The sequence below is a fragment of the Andrena cerasifolii genome, chromosome 4, assembly GCF_050908995.1.
Source record: "Andrena cerasifolii isolate SP2316 chromosome 4, iyAndCera1_principal, whole genome shotgun sequence".
Classification (NCBI taxonomy): domain Eukaryota; kingdom Metazoa; phylum Arthropoda; class Insecta; order Hymenoptera; family Andrenidae; genus Andrena; species Andrena cerasifolii.
This window is the reverse complement of record NC_135121.1, coordinates 147305-166693: the sequence shown is the minus strand read 5'-3', so window position 1 is coordinate 166693 and position 19389 is coordinate 147305. Positions and strand designations below refer to the sequence as shown.

The window sequence follows — 19389 nt, the reverse complement described above, 5'->3', positions numbered from 1 at the left end:
GTCGACAGTCTAACGTCATAATGTAAAGTTCATTGAAGAAGGTTTCGACGGACGGTAGCCTGATACCGGCTAGACAGATAGTGTGCTCTCTCGTTTTTGAGAACTTATTATACAGAATCTATTAGGTTTACAAATCTGATGTTTTGCACATATGTTTAAACGTGTTTAAAGAAATACTCTAAATTTTCCCATGATTTTAAGAATTTGCAATTTCTACAGTTTTTTGCCCGCTGTGAATTTGTTTTTAAGCAAATTAATAATAATAATAATTATTTTACGGGACAAGCCCATTACAACAAGTATGTGCAGTACAGTAATTTGCACAGACAATATAGGAACACCGGGTTCGAATCAGCCAAAAACAAGTAAAAATATATTTATAAGGAGTATAAAGCGTTCGGCGTGCCGGTCAGGCGTAGGTCTGGAGTGTAGGTCTGGGTTACTCTAAATAATGCCATCAAGAATCAAGGCTTTCTGAACGTTCTGCTTAAAACTAGAGAGGGAATCGGCAAAAAATCAATGTTTCCATGATACCTGTTCGCGAGATCGCATATTCTGTGTAGGGGATCCGTATTTCCGACCCAGGAGGAGTAGCCAGGAGATCTAAAAAGGAGAGTATGCCTTGTAGCACGTACAGGCACGCTGAAGTTGACCAGCGTCAGAACATAAGGGTTATCAACCAATCCGTTTAATATCCTGTACAAGAAGGGCAGGTCAGTGACTCTCCTCCTGTGCTCCAGAGACCGGATACCCATTCTGCTCATAATGGGGCCATAGTCATGGTTGAAACGAGCAAGAGGCTGGCCAGTTTTGTAAGCCAGTAAGCGCAAGAACCTATGCTGAACCCTATCAAGTTGTACTCTGTATTTGTTCCAACGCGGCGTCCAGATCACCGAAGCGTATTCGAGGTGAGGCATCACTAGGGTATTATAAAGATATCGCAGCGTGGAAGGGTTTGCAAAATCATCGCTACTTCTGGATATAAACCCTAGGGCTTTGTTTGAGATCGCAACGACATGCTGAATATGCGGTATGAACGAGAACGATGAATCGATAAGAACTCCAAGGTCACGCACAATATCAACGCTAGAAAGCTGAATAGCAGCGATTTGATAAGGATACAGTGACTGATTCCTGCGGCGAGACAATCTCAAAATGTGACATTTGCTGACATTTAGCTCCATTTGGTTCAACAAGCACCACTCCGAGGGTCTATCAAGGTCCGATTGGAGTCTTAACCCTTCGGTGGGCGCGCTCTTCAGACTAGCATGAGAGGGCGCGTTGCGGCTTTTACACCGCAATCGGAGTTCCGAGAACTTTTACCTCTGAATTTAGACAATTTTAGGTCTCACAGAAGAAAATCGAAGTTACATTAGTTGCTTAATAATATTTTATTCAAAGAACATAGAATATTAACGGTGATGAAAATAATGAACAGAAAATTAGTCCACATCCATCTGCTGCTCGCTTTCACACTTTACACAGTTTGTAATTATGTGACTGGGCTTCTTGCGTACATTTCTACAACATTTTTGACACATTGTTTTTGTTCTGTTATTTTTATGACTGCCACAAACATAACAAAAATCCAAGTAATGAAAAACAAACAGAGACCAACATCTGAAAACATCATTGAGGGGTGGTTGCACCCCTAAATATGAAAACGGGCCGCTATAAAAAAAAACACGCATATCTTAGTTTTCGGTCGTATAAAACATATCCAAAAATCAAAGCAAACGGAGGCGGACACCTGGGAAACTCTTTGTGAGTACACGGGCGCTTGCCGGCAGGATATGCGGTATACTTTCGTTTTCATTCAATTAGAGACACTTCCAAACTGAATTTGAACCTGACAAGTACGTAGCATGATGCAAAAATGTCCGCTGCAAGAATCCTTAACTGGATGTGGATCCAGTTTGAAGACTACATATGGTACAATACGAAATGTAAAATTTGCGGCTAACTGCCGCGGGCGCGCCCACCGAAGGGTTAAGGAGTCGGAAGGGCATGAGATGCATTTGTAGATTTTGAGATCGTCCGCGAACAGCAGTAACTCACTACATGAGATAATCTGGAGAATATCGTTTATGAAAAGCGCAAATAGTAAAGGTCCGAGATGGGATCCCTGGGGAACTCCTGACGTGACGGAAATCTTACGAGACAGAACGTCCCCGATTCTAACCCGCTGGACACGCCCGGTTAAATACGAGAAGAGCCATGCCAGTAGTGGACCAAATTGCAAGATTAATGAATTTTTGCTTTCATTTTTATTTCGATAGTCCAAGACAGACTTGGGAATTAGTTGCTTTTTTCGGGCGATTTTCAGAAGCGCGTGGCGCATTAGAGCGACACTCGTATCAATAGGTTTCCACATCGTCCAAGACGATACTATTATCGATGCATTTCGTTTTTATCAATGCGCCACGCGCGGTTTATATAGAATGCGCCTGAGGTGGCCCGAGCGTTACGATCGTCGCGAGGGCCAAGATGCGCGGCGGCAGAAAGAATACGTTGCTTCCGAAAATCGGCCGAAACGAGCAGTTAATTCCCAAGCCTGGTCCTAGACATTGTTTTACGGTCATTGCCTCGCGAAATCGGACATTTTTTGGAGTGACATTTCGGATTTTACTGAAACTTGGATATGTTGTAGTTTTTAGTGATATCTAAACGCATCTCGTGGATCTTTTTTCAAAAAGTTATAGCTGTTGAACTAACAAACTGATAAAAAAAGCATTTGGATACTTACAATGTAGACATAAGAGTAGGGTAGGATGGGGCTAAAAGTCTCGTTTTTCATATAAACCGATGTAAAATGTAGTACTAACAATCTAGAGATATCTGGTGTTATTTTGTATAAACTACAATTATTATGTTTTGCGTTCACGAAGTTCGTTTGTTGATACTGTTATTTTCTGTTGAGTTAAATCACTAAATGTTTGTCAATGCAAAATGGACTTCTTGCCCCACGCACGGGGCAAAAAGTCCATTGCATAGGGTAGGAAGTCCCTAATGTCTTTTCGTGTAATATTAAACTAAATAAGTAAAAACCTCTTTTCAAATTAACAAATATTTATTAAACCAATTCTTGTTGGTATACAATATTGAAACGAATGCATGACTTCTTTAACAAAAAATAAAAATATAAGTCAGAGACTCACTTTGAACTAAGAATTAAAAAAAATTGCTCAACTAAAGCAAACTCTAAGGTGAATGTCCCAATTTCTGCTCATTTAAGAGGTTACTCGTCAGAGAGAAGGTGTAAAAAATTTGTTTGTGATAAAAATTTGCAGAGTAATGGATTAATTCTTTAATAATAAATCAACTAGTCGAAAACTATTTAAGAAAGATATTTCAAGGTGTTTAACTACTAGTAATTTGTAATTAAATATAATGCTCTAAATGTCCGCATTTCTACTCACCATTTGTACCAATTTCTGCTCACATAATATGTTGCCTTTTCAGGTTAAAATAAGTTACATCTTTTATGGAAATGTTTTATAACACAACAATAAAGCATAAAATAATGATAAACAAAAAATAAAATGCCTTCGAATAGAAATAGAGGTTACAGCATATATTGAATTAGGAGGTTGTGTTACTAAAATTTTGGTCTGTAGAAATTCGGACATGACGGTGATTCACTTGACCCTACACATAATCACCTGTTTTCTAATTAAAAAAATTAAAAATAGTAAAAAAAAACTACATCCGGAGCACAATATGGTATCTGCTTTTGTTATTAAATAAGAACTTTTACTGCAAAAATTATTTTCTGCCCAATTATCAAATACCAATAGTGACCCTGTTCTTTACCACAACCAGCCAAAACACAGTCGAAAAATCATGAGTCTCTCATTTTAAATTTTTTCTTTGCTTATGCTGCACTTTGATTAGCCCCAAGCTCGTGCAACACTCGCGTAAGTGTTCAAATAATTTAGAATTATTGTGTTGTAACTATAGTAAAAACGTAACGCTTATAATAATAAGAAAAATACTAAATGAGCAGAAATGGGGACATGAGCAGAAATTGGGACATTCACCTTATTTAAAGACTTTGGCATCATTTCTTTATACTTTGGCCATCTTATTATGAAAACAAGTAATAAAATATACATTTTCAGTCTGAGGGACTATTTGCCCCAGTACCTCTATAGTTTCTGCGATACGTACGGTAGAAATATTATCGTATAAAGCAATAAACAATATCATGCACACATTACTAAAGGAGCATACAATCTTAACGTACTTGGCTCATACGCTTTTTAACTGTGGTTTACTTCGTATAAAACAATAAAAACGACGTATTTCTTTTAGTTTTCGGTACATAAAATAACGAAGGCCTTGTGTAATTCGCACGAACGTCCAGGAGCGACTGGCGACTCTGTGATCACCTCCATTTCTTATCGCCTTTTACGTAATATACTGCCAAAATCAATACATTGTTTAGGAATAGAGATTTTGAATTCGGAACTTTTTACCCGCCGGACTTTTAGCCCCACCCTACCCTACCTAATAAAAATGATTTCACTTTAAAAAAAATTTATTGACCATTGATTTTGCAATTTTAAAATTTGAAAAGAAATGTGGATATAGTCCTATTTGGCCTCTGTACAGACAATTTTTCAGAAATACTGACACTTCAGAGAACTAGATTCAATTTATTAGATGGATAGTTAATCTATTTCTTTCACTCCGAACCTTGTGTGGCCTTGAAGGTCATAGTTTCCACATGGTTGAAATTGTCTAGTCCGTCCCTTTCATATCGTGTGAAAAAATATATAACATTCCATTTAAAAAAAGTTTCAAGAATAAATATATTATGCTACATATTTCACGTAGAACTACGGTTGTGGCTCTGACACCATCTGACAAGGGAATCTACTATAGTTTTCAAGATATACTGAAAAATAGGAACACATTAACTTTTAGGGGGTGTTTTCATCCTGAAAACCCGAAAATGAGCTCGGACAAAAAAAAACGTTCTCTACAAATTTGCACAGTTGAAAAATAATCTGAATGTTTGGGTAACTGAACTTCTCTTGTGAGCAGCGTTGCCAGGAAATACTGAAGACGCCGTGACGTCAAACCAATTGACACCAAGATAGATGTTAGTTTCAAACCAATCGACGCCAAAGTTGGTTCCTCCTCCACTCGGAGACACTCTGGTGAACTATTTCCCGGCAACTCTGCTTGTGAGTGAATTTTTTGCGATTCCGTGTCGCCTTCTCCCGTACACGCAGCTCTCGTTTTCTCTCCGGTGGTGTCTTTACTGGTCTTTTTCGACTCCCAGAAGCTTCGGCTTCTTCGCTGATCTTAACTCGCCTGTCTCTGTAGTACATATTACGTTTGAGCGGGTTGGGTTAACAGTAAACTTACGTACTACCTCAGTTTGTAGCGAGATTGCTACGATATCGGACGTGTGTTACGTGTTATGTTTAACCCTCGCACACCGAATGCCGGGTCAGTTTGATACGGCCCCCAGCACGCCTGACGCAACATTTTATTGAATAATAACCTAATGCCAAAAAATGATGATAGAAATACTCATTACAAAAATTCCCTTCAAAATGTACAAATATATCTGAACTTTTATTATGGGTCAACATGACACGGCATTGGGATTCTGCGTCTCTCCTCGAGCATCCGGTGTAAATAACTATCTAGACTTGTCAAAGGTGATGCTGCCAGCAATCACGCGTGTCGCGGAGTTTCGTGGTCTTCGACGCCCGAAACCAACGGGACCATACAATGTTACGCACTAAGCAGTGACGAATCTGAAGTTCTCAATTTCTAATTAGATCTTTGCAAATGTGGCGTCAATCGATTCCTTGTTTTCCCGATAATATTGGCCCCAAAAACGACATAATTCAAACCATAATTAAGAAAATTACACGAAAATAGTCCGATTTACATGACATTTGGTATGATTTTCTTCGGGAAAACATAAGGAATTCATTGGTGTCACTGTCATATCGATTCGGTAAAGAATAAAGAATTTAATTTTTCGCATAAGTTGCGAATCTTCGCGTGAACGACTCGGCGGAGATGAAACAGCATCGCACAATCTAAGAGAAATGTGTTCACTACAGAACTTATACAGCGAAGGAAAGAGTCGTGGATATTTTTTTATTTATATGTCATCTCTTTCACTTTCACTGAATTCCTATAATCCATGTCCCATTTGCTACTCTACAATCCGGCGAAGATGAAACGGCATCGCGCGGTCGAACGAGAAATATATAGACTAAATTCTGCCCGCCTGCGTCGAGCAGAAATCAAATCAAATCGCGTTTATTTTTGCGACACTTTCAACTCGTTCAGATTTAACTGATAATAACGGTTCATATAGTTTTTGATGCAGTGTTCCTTATTCTATCTAACGCTATAAAAATGATCTCTCTGTTTCTTTCCGTTTGCGAGCAGTAACGGCGAAACGGGGTTGTACTTTTCCTGATATCCAATTCTCACATTTGCCCCTCTTAGCCGTTGCGTATATGATGCGGGAAAAGGCGTAGTTCTACGTCAAAACACAAGGTCACCTTGGTTTCGCGGAAAATATTACGTACACAAAAAATTGACATTACATATTATGTTGTATATAAAATGCAGTAAAAGTTTTCTCCTTTCATTTTCTTTCAAATACTTATTATTTGCGACAACCTTGCATAATAAGGGCAGGTATAGCCGCCTGGCCGCTGCTAGTACCGCACAACTCGTTCTGCCTAGCTGGTGTGTTGCGACGCAACGTTCCATTCAATTAATTTTCATGTGGCCAATTTTGAAGTGTCCGTAATTTCTGAAAAGTTGTCCGTCTAAAGGACAAATAAGACTACGTTCTCATTTTTTCAAAATTTTTAATAGTGCTCTGCTATTAAAAGATTGCATTTGTTTAGAACAATTGCAAAATAAATTGTCAAAAAAAAAATTGGTAATTATTTAGAAGTTTTCCATCTTCACCGATTTCAATGATTTTTGGATATGTTGTCGGGGGCACGATTCTGAACAACTTTTTCCTATACATGTTACCGCCGCTCGACCTTCGTTTCCGAAATATTCCGGAAATACTTATTTTGATTTATTCCGGCGCAATGCATTCCATTTTCCAACTTGTCCCGGGTGATTAGTATTGTTTAGGGCTAGATTAGTGCGGGGGACGCGTAAAGCATGATAGTGAACCGATATGAGTCGGGGTGTTGACGGGCATCCGCAAGTTTCTGGTTCAAATCTCTAAACTCACATCAGCTCGCTATCATGCTTTACGCGCCCCCCGCACTAATCTAGCCCCAACAAATACTAATACCCGGAACAAGTTGGAAAGTGGAATGCTTTGCGTCGGAATAAATCAACAGAAGTTTTTCGCAAATATCTCGGAAACGCAGGTCGTGCGGCGGTAACATGTACAGGGTGTCCCACCTAAGACTGGACTGCGGGATATCTCCTAAAAAATTGGAGATAAAAATTTAAAAAAAATGTGTAATCGAATGGTTCGAGAGGGCCAATTTATTAGCCGAGACGATTTTTTTTATTATTATTTTAAAAGATACGATGGTCAAGTTCAGTTTTTCAAAGGGGACCTGAATTGATAGTGCGTTCCAAGACAAATTCAATAAGCTTGAATGTATAAACTTTATTTCCACCGGTTTTCAAGATATTGCGCTTGCAAAATTACTGATTTTCACTGGAAGAAAACCCTCTGGAATAGCAAGGACCGGGGTCGGTCTTACTGGCGCCACGGATGGCATTGCCTGTTGAAACTGATACTTACCTGCCAAAGGTCTACGACAGGGTTCGCAGGCCCAAAAGCTGGACAATTCTTTTCCGTCAGAAATGCTACTTAGGTAGGTACATCTGCGGTATCGAGAAGCGCACCGTTACTTTTATTTCGCACTTGCATCTACGCTCGGATGGCCGGTTCTTTTGGGAGGGATGTAAGTTGGATTAGTTAGGTTAGGAGGAGTGAAAGTTGCTAGACTCAATTTCAACCATAGGGAGCAGATTGTATCAGAACCACTCAGATTTGCATCCCTCACAAACGGCTGCTCTCTTGAAGAGGCCCGCTTCACAGCAATACCTCCTCCCGAATGCCCACCTCTCGCACGGAATACGTCAACGCATGCTTTTGTTTTGATATCGAAGCTCGTGTTTATATACGAGTTGTCCGACGCTCGTCAAGGAGATGCAGCTTGGTACCCCGTGGCAAGGGCTGCACTTCGCAGTGCCTCACCCGATTTTTATGGCTTTCGACCCGCGAAGGGGTTCGAGTGCCTATTAGTATTGCTGTGAAGAGGGTCTCTCCAAGAGAGCAGCCGTTTGTGAGGGATGCAAATCCGATTGGTTCTGATACAATCTGCTCCCTATGGTTGAAATTTAGTCTATTAACTTTCACTCCTCCTAACCTAACTAATCCAACTTACATCTCTCCCAAATGAACCGGCCATCCGAGCGTAGATGCAAGTGCGAAATAAAAATAACGGTGCGCTTCTCGATACCGCAGATGTACCTACCTAAGTAGCATTTCTGACGGAAAAGAATTTCCCAGCTTTTGGGCCTGCGAACCCTGTCGTAGACCTTTGGCAGGTAAGTATCAGTTTCAACAGGCAATACCACCCGTGGCACCAGTAAGACCGACCCCGGTCCTTGCTATTCCAGAGGGTTTTCTTCCAGTGAAAATCAGTAATTTTGTAAGCGCAATATCTTAAAAACCAGTGGAAATAAAGTGTATACATTAAAGCTTATTCAATTTGTCTTGGAACGCACTATCAACTCAGGTCTTCAAAAAAAAAAATAGTTCCATTTGAAAAACCGAACTTGACCATCGTATCTTTTAAAATAATAATAATAATAAAAAAATTCGTCTCGGCTAATAAATTGGCCCTCTCGAATCATTCAATTATATGTTTTTTTTTATCTCCAATACTGTAGGAGATATTGCGCTGTCCAGTCTTAGGTGGGGCACCCTGTATATCCATAAATTTTAAGTAAATAAAATTTACAATTTCAATGAAAAATCTCGGCCCTCTAAGGGTTAAATAGTTGCCGTTCTTTCGCATATTATTAAGAAAGGGATACTTTATATGAACCTATATTAAAAATCTTTGTACACATCATTGGTTTTGAGAAACACGACAAATTCGAGGGTGTATTGTGTAGCGGACTGTAAAAATAGCCCAGAGTTAGTTTTTGTTCGAAGCGCCATAAATATTTTTTTTATTCGACGAGAATTCATCCGACGGCCACAGATAATGTTTTCATTCGACTGGAATTCATCCGAAGCTTCGAATAATGTTCTCACTTTCATTTGTATTTATATCTGAAAGTTATTCAGAGGTTAAATAAGTCTGGGCGAGCCTCTAGCGCCTTTGATCGAAGCCACCGGCTTTTTGAGCCGAACGACATTGTATCGTTCAGCCGTCTAAACTGAAGCGCGGAGTTGCTCGGCGATGTGTCATCGATTATACAGAAACGGAATTTCTTTATTTTCATCGTATCAATATGAAAGTGACACCAATGGAATCCTTGCATTCTCCAGATTAAATTGACAAAAAATATTGTTGCGCCGGGGCGTTTTCACCGCAGGCCACCCCAACGCAAAGGAGTAGAATAATAGACACGGACGCACACACGACTGAACTATATTGTTACACAGACCAATAGTTTACAAAGGTGCGACCCGTACGTCCGAACGCAATGGCGTTCGGTACAAGACCTTTTCTCGTCGGCCTCTCGATCGTCCTCTTGAAGGAGGCCGACCTTCTTCTATCTTCAGCTGCGAGCACCTGCAGGCTATGCACGGGCCTATACCCCGTGCTCGCAACAATATATTTAAATCGGACTACTTTTAACGTAATGGGCTTTCAATCCTGCAAATTAATTTAATGCGTGATATCGTTAATTATAGTTCAAATTTTGTCAGGTTTGGTATCATTTTCATCAGAAAAGCGCAAGGTGTCACTTTCGTGCAGATCCGATGACAAATGCGGAATTAGTAATTCTGTTTGAAAGCCCGTTTCATTAAAAGTAGTCCGATTTAAATAATTTTTTTTTGTATTGATACTGGATGGAAGAATTATAAAATTCTTATTATCGAAATAATTCTTAACCTCATGGCCTACAACAGGGTTGACTAACTGGTGGATCATGGGCCACCGGGTGCACCTCCGCCTTGCTGCCACGCTGAACGGCCCCCTCCATACCTACCAGATTCTGACAATCGTAGTCGAAAAGAGAAGGAAAGAAGGAGGAATCCACTGCGATCGTCAGAGTCTGGTAGGTATGGAGGGGGGCCGTTCAGCGTAGCAGTAAGGCGGAGGAGTCCCCGGTGGCTCGCGAGTCACCAGTTAGTCAACCCTGGTCTACAACATCGGGTGCGACCCGTGGTATCTCGATCGGGCCAAAGATGGAAAGCACGGATGAGACCCATGGCACGTCGATCGGGCGAAACGTAAACACCAGGGGTCAGGCTCGTGGTTAGTAGATAATACGACTCAACTTTTTGCCGATGTCTTTTCATCTCAGTTATTCCTGGCCGCATACACATGTATTTACACATCATAAGCCCCGTTAGCCAAGTGTCCGGCTATTCTGTTGCAAATGCGTAACGGGGCTGAGATGTGTGCGATTGACAACTTCGGACACTGAGCCGAACCGTGAAATGGCTCGACGCGTAACCCACCTCTGGTGTTGATTTTGCACCGGCCGTCGGAATTTAAATGGTATGGCAAGGAGTTAAAAGACCTCTCCAATGGAGTATTTGTATGTTGCACTTCAATGACCTTCCATTCAGACATTTATTTAAGGATTTAGATGGTCAAAACTACACATCTAAAATCGTTTTGTGGTCTATTGAGGAGTGTTTTTTGAGCGGCAAAAACTTACCTGACGTTAAATTTGAGAGTATTGATTGCGGCATTTCATGTATTGATAAGAAAGTTCTCAAACAACTTAGTAAGGATCAGAAATATCTTCTGAATATAGCTTCCGCTATCAAGTCAGGATTCTGTCCTCCAAACCTAGGTCGACTTTTAGATTTTTTTCGATAACCATTTGCGCACAAGAAAAAGTAATAGAACATAAGAGATGCTCCTTGTCTGGATCTACAACTTTTGTTTGACATGTTTTTTTTATGTAACCATTAACTTGGAGGATAATTATATAAAAGCGACTTTGTAAGCTGTTAAATAAGTATTTAAATGTCCAAGGGCCCAGGGGCACCTTTTCCTCTTATCCGATGCGGCTCAATCTTTATACTGAAGTGATTGGGTCGTGGGTAAATGATTTACACTCAACATGATGATGAACAATAAACGTAACAATGAGTTCATTCACAACCACAACACAGAAACTGAACTCTTAATTAGGCGCGAAAGTACGTCATCGCACGTGGTGTTCAGTCGCGCGGCGGGGTGAGCGTAGAATGACCACATGGCCTCTCGTCGCTAACGCCTGACTTTCGTCACCGAGGAAGCGGTCCGTCAGACGGAAAGGAGGTTCCTTCTCGAACTCTCTCGAACCATGACCTGATTATGCCTACGTGCGTTCTCGCACCCCACAACACTGATTTTTTTATTATTATTTGGAACTATTCTGGGGGGTGCCGCAAAGAGAATTCAAAAATCGGAAATAAGAGCCACCCTAGTATGTAGCGTATATGAACCTAGAACCAAACAGGTAAACAGTCTCGAACGTTCTCGAACAGATCCTTCTGGAGTATCGATCAAAACAAATATCGGAACGTCCAGAAGGAGAGTCACCGATTCGCAAACACGAGCGTACCGTTTTCGCTTCGTTATTCTAGCCGTGAAAACCGAGCCTCCGAACGCGTTTAGGTTAAGTTACAGTCTGTCCCACAAGAGCGTGTTCCTCGTAGCCACGGCACTGTACTTTAAGAAGGAGTGGGTCGTTGAGAATTCGGAGGAGAAAAGTGTCTTCTACTACGCTGATTAACACGTGTGGCATTTTAGTTTATGATTCCGTAGAAAACAAGCGATTTTTAAAATGAGAGCTCCGTATTTTTTGCCGCTTTTACACGACGTGGAAAGAAGAGAAGAGCATAGTAACGTTTGCACTAGCCTGTACACACTCGTCTAAAGCGAATCCAATCGAAAACGTTTGTGGTTTCATAAAGCGCAAGCTTCAAGGAAAACGTATATTCACGGTCAAGCAGTTACCTCGAGAAATTCGAGAAATTTGGTCTTTATCTTCGGAGTATGCAAAAAAGTTAGTTGAGAGCATGCCTAAATGGTGTTAAGCGATTAATGACAACAACGGAGACGGGACCATATAGGGCAAAGGTACCAGTAGTTGACCATGTATCAGTAGTTGACAACTTTTCAGAAGAACGTGAAAAATAAGATTTTTAGAAGTGCAACTATCTCTTTGCAACAGCGCGCCGCGGCTCCTAATACTCACAGTTCGCCACTTCTAAAACTCTTATTTTTCACGTTTTTCTGAAAAGTTGTCAACTACTGATACATGGTCAAAAACTTGTACCTTTACCCTAATAGGTAATTGTGTATTAGTTCATAAAACGTACTTTTTGGCAATATAGACTTTTTTTAAATCCAATGATTCCTTTCGGAGACACGAGGAACACGCTCTTGTGGAACAGACTGAAATTCTAGAGCGTATTCTTAAGTATAAGTCTGAACCGAATTCTAAGTTAGTATAGGGGCTAAGTTGATATTGATAAATATATTTAATTAGCTATAGAATCAGTGCAGTATTCCTTCCGTGACATCACCCTGACATATTGTTGTCAAGGTCATCATTCTGAATAACATTTCCGTTTAAACTTTTTGGCGGTCGGCCTTAGTTTCGGGGATATTAATAAAAAAATATCGGCATAATATATTGAAATGTGTTTCACAATCGACGGTATTAAGGTCGTGTTCAGATATACAGGGTGTCCCAAAAATGTCGGAGTTCCTTGAAAGGGGTGAATTAGGGGGTAATTTGAAACAACTTTTTCCTTAGCGAAACTATTGTCCGAAGCTTCGTTAACGAGATATTAACAAAAAACCCCGACCAATCAGACCGCCCGCCTTCGGCCCGAGCTCCCGTGGTAGCGTTGGCTACGCGGTAGGCGGCTGCGCTTGTACTACGAACGTACGTACAAGCAAGTCGGCATGCATCGAAGGAAACCGCGTTACACATTTTTTTTTTAGCAGAATCTTAAATAATAATTGTTTGAAGTCAGAGGACATGAAATACGTACATTTCATTCTCAAGTAAGGCATAAACGAAAAGGGAATGTAACAGAAAATGTACGACAAGTGATCGTAATTCGTTATTGAGTTAAAAATTCGTAGTTTAATAACGGCCAACATAACTAAATTTAAAAAAATACTATTAGGTGTATGAATAAATTCTTTCCGACTGGATTTACATAATCAGTATAAAGCTACCGAATTTATATCGCAGTGATATTCGTAAGCTGCCAGAAAAATGGCAAAAGGTAATTAACAATAATGGAAATTATTTCGATGATTGAGTTGTTCAATATTTTTTAAATCAAACTGTTATTGTACCCTAAAATCGAACAAAATTTATTTCTACAACTAATAATCACCAATAAGTTAAATAAAACTCACCCTCCCGGGCATTTCTTTCCTTTCTTTCCTTCCTTTCCTTCCTTTTCGGAAACCTGTGTCACTAAGTAGGTTACTGTACCGATCCTGCTCATCGGTGGACGAAAAGATTTATGGTAGAGTAGCGCCCAGTGCTCAGCGGATCGCAGGTATACGACACCACCCGAAGGTAAGGATCGCAACGTCAAGTGCGTCCGGGTTAATGTACCGAATATTCACTTCACTGCACGGCCACTAGCACTGAACACTTAATTTATTTTTCATGGAACGTGTTGTTCATACGTTATAAAAATTGTTGTTAGTTGAATTTCCGCGCGGCTCTGGGTCTACCCATATCACTACCTTGCGGCATCATTGACACTGTTGAGCATAATCTTGACGCCAAACGCCGAGTCGTAACCTCGCTTGGGGTTTGGATGTGCGGGTATTCCCGTGCAAACGCTCGCACAGTAGCACTTACGTATCCGTTGTTCCGGGCGTACACCCAGAACATCGCGTAATATTCTTGAGCGGTTAACATTTCTGGGACGAGATTGCTAGCTGACTGACAGGATTTATTCCAAGCAACTTCCTCTACCCCCAAGTAGTTACCCTCGTTCCATTATGAGTTAACTCCTACCAGGAAAAGAGGCATCAGGTAAAAAGACGCCAGCACATTTTCGAAACATACGTGCTTTGCAGAAGTGCAACGAACGACCCATCCTACACTTTCATAGAAGTCCGCGCTCCGTCCTTTTACTGCCAATGTACCCGTTGCTTCGAGATAAACAGCAGACACCACGTGTTTCGGTTCGAAAGGGCCCGAAAAGAAGAGAAACAGAAAGTCTTCGAGTTGCTATAAAGAAGAAAAGGCATACCATTCCTGTTTCCGTTTTCAGATACCCTGAGTTCACGTCTGCTACGAGGCGGAACCAGCTAAGCCATAAATTACCCAAAACAAATCGTTCTCTACCGCCGACTCGTAGGACTATACGGTCATAAACCGCAACCCTGGCGAAATGCTTTGGCTCATCAGCCTGATTAATTTTAAATACGTCTCGCGGAGAGACACAGGAAGAAAGGGGGTAACTCTCTGACTGCGCGTAGTCCCACCTGCTTCGTGTATCCTTCAAATTAAAGGCAGATCCCTTATCTCTCGAGTATAAGCACGCGCTCGAATTTCAAAAGAAAAGCACGCGTCCGATTGGTCCTAATCTAACCAATCTGCCCTGCATCCCTCTGAAGCGGCCACTGTCTTGAAGAGGCCCACCTTCACAGCAATATCTCCTCCCCGAAGCCCACCTTCTCTCGCACGGAATACGACGACGCGTGCTTTTGTTTTGTAATTCTAGCGCGTGCATATACTCGAGAGATAAGGAATCTGTCTTTAATTTGAAGGAAACACGAAACAGGCAGGACTACGCGCAGTAAACGAGTTACCCCCATTCTTCCTGTATCTCTCCGCGAGGGGTATTGATGTTGGATATTACTTTTTAATTGCTAGTTCTCAAAAAATATTCAGGCTGGTCGGTCAAAGCATTTCGCCAGGGTCGCGGTTTATTACCGTATTGTCCTGCGAGTCGGCGGTAGAGAACGATTTGTTTTGGGTAATTTATGGAGGAATGGTATGCCTTTTCTTCTTTATAGCAACTCGAAGACTTTCTGTTTCTCTTCTTTTCGGGCCCTTTCGAACCGAAACACGTGGTGTCTGCTGTTTATCTCGAAGCAACGGGTACATTGGCAGTAAAAGGACGAAGCGCGGACTTCTATGAAAGTGTAGGATGGGTCGTTCGTTGCACTTCTGCAAAGCACGTATGTTTCGAAAATGTGCTGGCGTCTTTTTACCTTATGCCTCTTTTCCTGGTAGGAGTTAACTCATAATGGAACGAGGGTAACTACTTGGGGGTAGAGGAAGTTGCTTGGAATAAATCCTGTCAGTCAGCTAGCAATCTCGTCCCAGAAATGTTAACCGCTCAAGAATATTACGCGATGTTCTGGGTGTACGCCCGGAACAACGGATACGCAAGTGCTACTGTGCGAGCGTTTGCACGGGGATACCCGCACATCCAAACCCCAAGCGAGGGTACGATTCGGCGTTTGGTGTCAAGATTATTCTCAACGGAGTCAATAATGCCGCAAGGCGTGCATAGACGCTGAGGGTGGTCACATCAAGCACCCGCTCAACTAACAGTAATTGGCCCCTTTCGGGCCCACCAATTTTATAACGTAGGAACAACACGTTCCATGAAAAGTAAATTAAGTGATCAGTGTTAATGGCCGTGCAGTGAAGTGAATATTCGGTACATTAACCTGGTCGCACTTGACGTTGCGATCCTTACCTTCGGGTGGTGTCGTATACCTGCGATCAGCTGAGCACTGGGCGCAACCCTGCCATAAATCTTTTCGTCCACCGATGACCAGGATCGGCACAGTGCCCTATTTAGTGACACAGGTTTCCAAAAGGGAAGGAACGGAAGGAAAGGAATTCCCGTAGGGGTGAGTGTTATTTAATTTATTAGTGATTATTAGGTGTAGAAATAAATTCTGTTCTATTTTAGGGTTCAATAACAGTTTGATTTAAAAAGTATGAAAACAACTCAACCATCGAAATAATTTCCATTATTGTTAATTACCTTTTGCCATTTTTCTGGTAGCTTACGAGTATCACTGCGATAGAAATTCGATTGCTTTATACTGATTATGTAAATCCAATCGGAAAGACTTTATTCATACCCCTAATATTATTTTTTAAATTTAGTTATGTTGGCCGTAATTAATCTACGGATTTTTACCTCAATAACGAATTACGATCACTTGTCGTACATTTTCTGTTACATTACCTTTTCGTTTATGCCTTATTTGAAAATGAAATTCATGTATTTCTTGTTCTCTCACTTCTATCAATTATTATTTAAGATTCTGCTTTAAAAAAAAACTGTGTAATACGGTTTCCTTCGATGCATGTCGACTTGCTTGTTCTTACCTTCGTAGTACAAGCGTAGCCGCCTACCGCGTAGCCAACGCTACAACGAGAGCTCGGGCGGAAGGCGCGCGGTCTGATTGGTCGGGGGTTTTTGTTAATATCTCGTTAACGAAGCTTCGGACAATGTTTTCGCTAAGGAAAAAGTTGTTTCAAATCATTTCCTGTGTCATCCCTTTCAAGGAACTCCGACATTTTTGGGACACCCTGTATTGGCCGGTGAGTTTCGTGAGGGGTATTCTCCAAACATACCGCTTGCCTGCCTCGGTGCTCCTTTTCTCAACGTTTTTTTACTTTCTCTCGTTCTATCTCGCTCTCGCCTTCGCAGTACAAGAGTGAGCCAGAAGTGATGAGGATAGCGCCAAACTCCTGACGTGTAGACCAAACCGAGTTCTTAGCGTAGAAATACATACATCAGAATAGGTGTGTGTTAGGTCTGGAAAAATTCAGAAGTTTTTTTAGTCAGAACATTGATTCTTTCTCGATAGCTTCATCTCGTATTGGTCTACGCTTAGCTTCGTAACGCATACAACTATTACGATAAGAATAAATAACAACCATACGGCTACGATCAGGCGGAGCCGAGCAGCGTTCCCGTTACCCCCCCCCCCCCCCCCTTCGGGGGCCACGCAACTGCAACTCACAAATCTACGATCGTCAGATGGTGGTGACTGATTTCAATATATCTAAACACGACCTTAGTATTGGTTGGGGCGCCACATCGATATATTGATTGTCATTTCGCTTCTATTTTTTTAAAGGCGCGAAGGAAAATAAATGTCTGAAAAAATAGTATGTTAGGGCAACTGACGAACAGTCTGCCGGTTGCCCTTTACTAGACGTTTCGCGCCGGTATTTTACGGAATAGAAAAATGTTTATAACTGCAAAACTAAGCATTATCGCTCGTAAGCGTATACCAACTTTTATTATTTTTATGGTGAATAGAATCGATCCTGAAAAAATGTCCCACATTTTTATACACACCCTCTGTGTGTGCGCGCACGTACGTGCGTATGAATGTGGAAAGAAATTGAGTTGGGTAAGGGCGACCACAGGGTCATATTTAGAGGGCGCCTTTTAGGGACGTCGCAAGAGAATGTTCACGTGAAAACTCGCCATAATCTGTAATAGCCGTATAGACAACTTGAACGAAACATTTTGTAAAATGCAGAAATTTCAGCTGATGCGTTAAAAATGTGAAAGATAAGATTGTGACTCGTGATGGGCTCAAGACCGATCGAATAGCTTCAAATCTAAATCACAATGTTTCGAATCCCTTCTAATCTGATTAGTCATGGTCGCCAAGCAAATCGAATCGCTTCGAATCCTAAACATAAGTTTCAACAGAGGTCTCACTCGACCGCGCCCGAATTTCTCCAATGTGTCCCGAAACTCGAGTTCCCGAGCCTCGGGACCATCCACACACTCCTATTCAAGACATATCCGGACTTGCAAGACCTATTAAGACTTTCAAGAAATTCTTATTTCGAATAAGATTCGAAGTGATTTGAATCTTTGCAGTATTGAATACTTTGAATCTGTTCGAAACTGAGATTCGAAAACAAGTCAATACTTGTGACGCCATGATGAACTTGCTATTTTAATATAAATATTTTCGCATCGGTTACGCATTTAAGACGGACAAGTAATTGCCGCCGTATTTGGCTAATGTATTTGCAGCCACCTGTGAATACAAACTAAATGTAATGCGAATTCTTATATTTAGGAAAATATTGTTAATTTCATAAGTAAATATGGTGAAAATATTTATCTGACTTTCTTGTTAACCTTTTTTTACTGCATGTTGCCATGCATCATACCATTTTCTGTAAAAGATCATATACCGCTGGTTTAAAAATTATTTTTTTTATCTCCAATAATTTTGAAGGTGGTATTCAAGGGGTGCAGAATTTAGAATCCATTTGTGTAATAAAATTGGAGTCACCACAGTTGCATAAGAACTGCGTGTCTTTTATTTTAAGTTGCTCTATAAACCTGCAAAGTGTTATCGAACTCGGGAGTGGGATTCTTCGCAGTTATAGTTAATTTAAAGTAAACATAAGTATTACAACTAAATATTGTAAGTAATATTATATTCTAAATCTAAACAAAGGTTAAATTCTTATCAGATAGTTATTTTCTGTGTATCGTTTGTTACGGGTGTGACTTGCAAATACCGACTTATTTAACCAAAGTGTGCAAAGATGTTAACAAAATAATATTTCAAGGTAATCGAATGTTCCTGGGACGCCTTTGCAAAACAACTGGAGCAAGCAACATCATTGGATGAAATAATTACAGCGCATACTTATTTCATAGATGCAGTAAGGCGTGGTACATTACTAGATGAAAAATCACAAGTAAGTACATTTTATAACTTGTTGCGGTCGTTCGACTTATGGAATAAATGGTGTAACCAAAACAAATAGTATTCTTATACGGAATAGAATTTAAAAGTGCGTGTTTCTCGGAACCAAAGCTGTTTGCCTTTATGTATCTCTCACCCTTAAATAAGAGTCATTTCTCACGATTGCTACCTACTCTTCACTCACTCATGCTAGTCATTTCTCAATATTTTTCTTGTGCACTCTCTGTGCGAGTTACATATTCCACATTAGATTGTGCAACATTAGACAACATACTCATGATTCTTTTCAAATTCGTTTTACTGATTGATAATTGTAGACTGTCATTTGTATTACCTCATAATCCGAAAAATTCATAATACAGTACAGTAATCTCTTGATATATGTAATATCGCGACTCGGAACCGGCGATGTATCTTTATCGTGAGGTATACGCAGAGTGCAAATGATTCTCCGAACCCAGCCGCACTTACACAG

At 40.7% G+C, this 19389-nt stretch overlaps 1 protein-coding gene across 5 annotated transcripts in view; it reads left to right on the top strand.

Moving 5' to 3' along the window:
- Positions 1-19389, top strand: part of Grip91 (gamma-tubulin complex component 3) — a 192008-nt gene that overhangs the window by 116661 nt on the left and 55958 nt on the right. For 4 of the 5 annotated variants that reach the window (XM_076810377.1, XM_076810378.1, XM_076810375.1 and 1 more), the window contains one exon: positions 18775-18906. The exons of the other annotated variant lie outside the window; for it this stretch is intronic. In XM_076810377.1, the coding sequence (XP_076666492.1) occupies positions 18775-18906 (132 nt within the window). The remainder of the gene's footprint in view (positions 1-18774; positions 18907-19389) is intronic. 5 annotated transcript variants of the gene reach the window in all.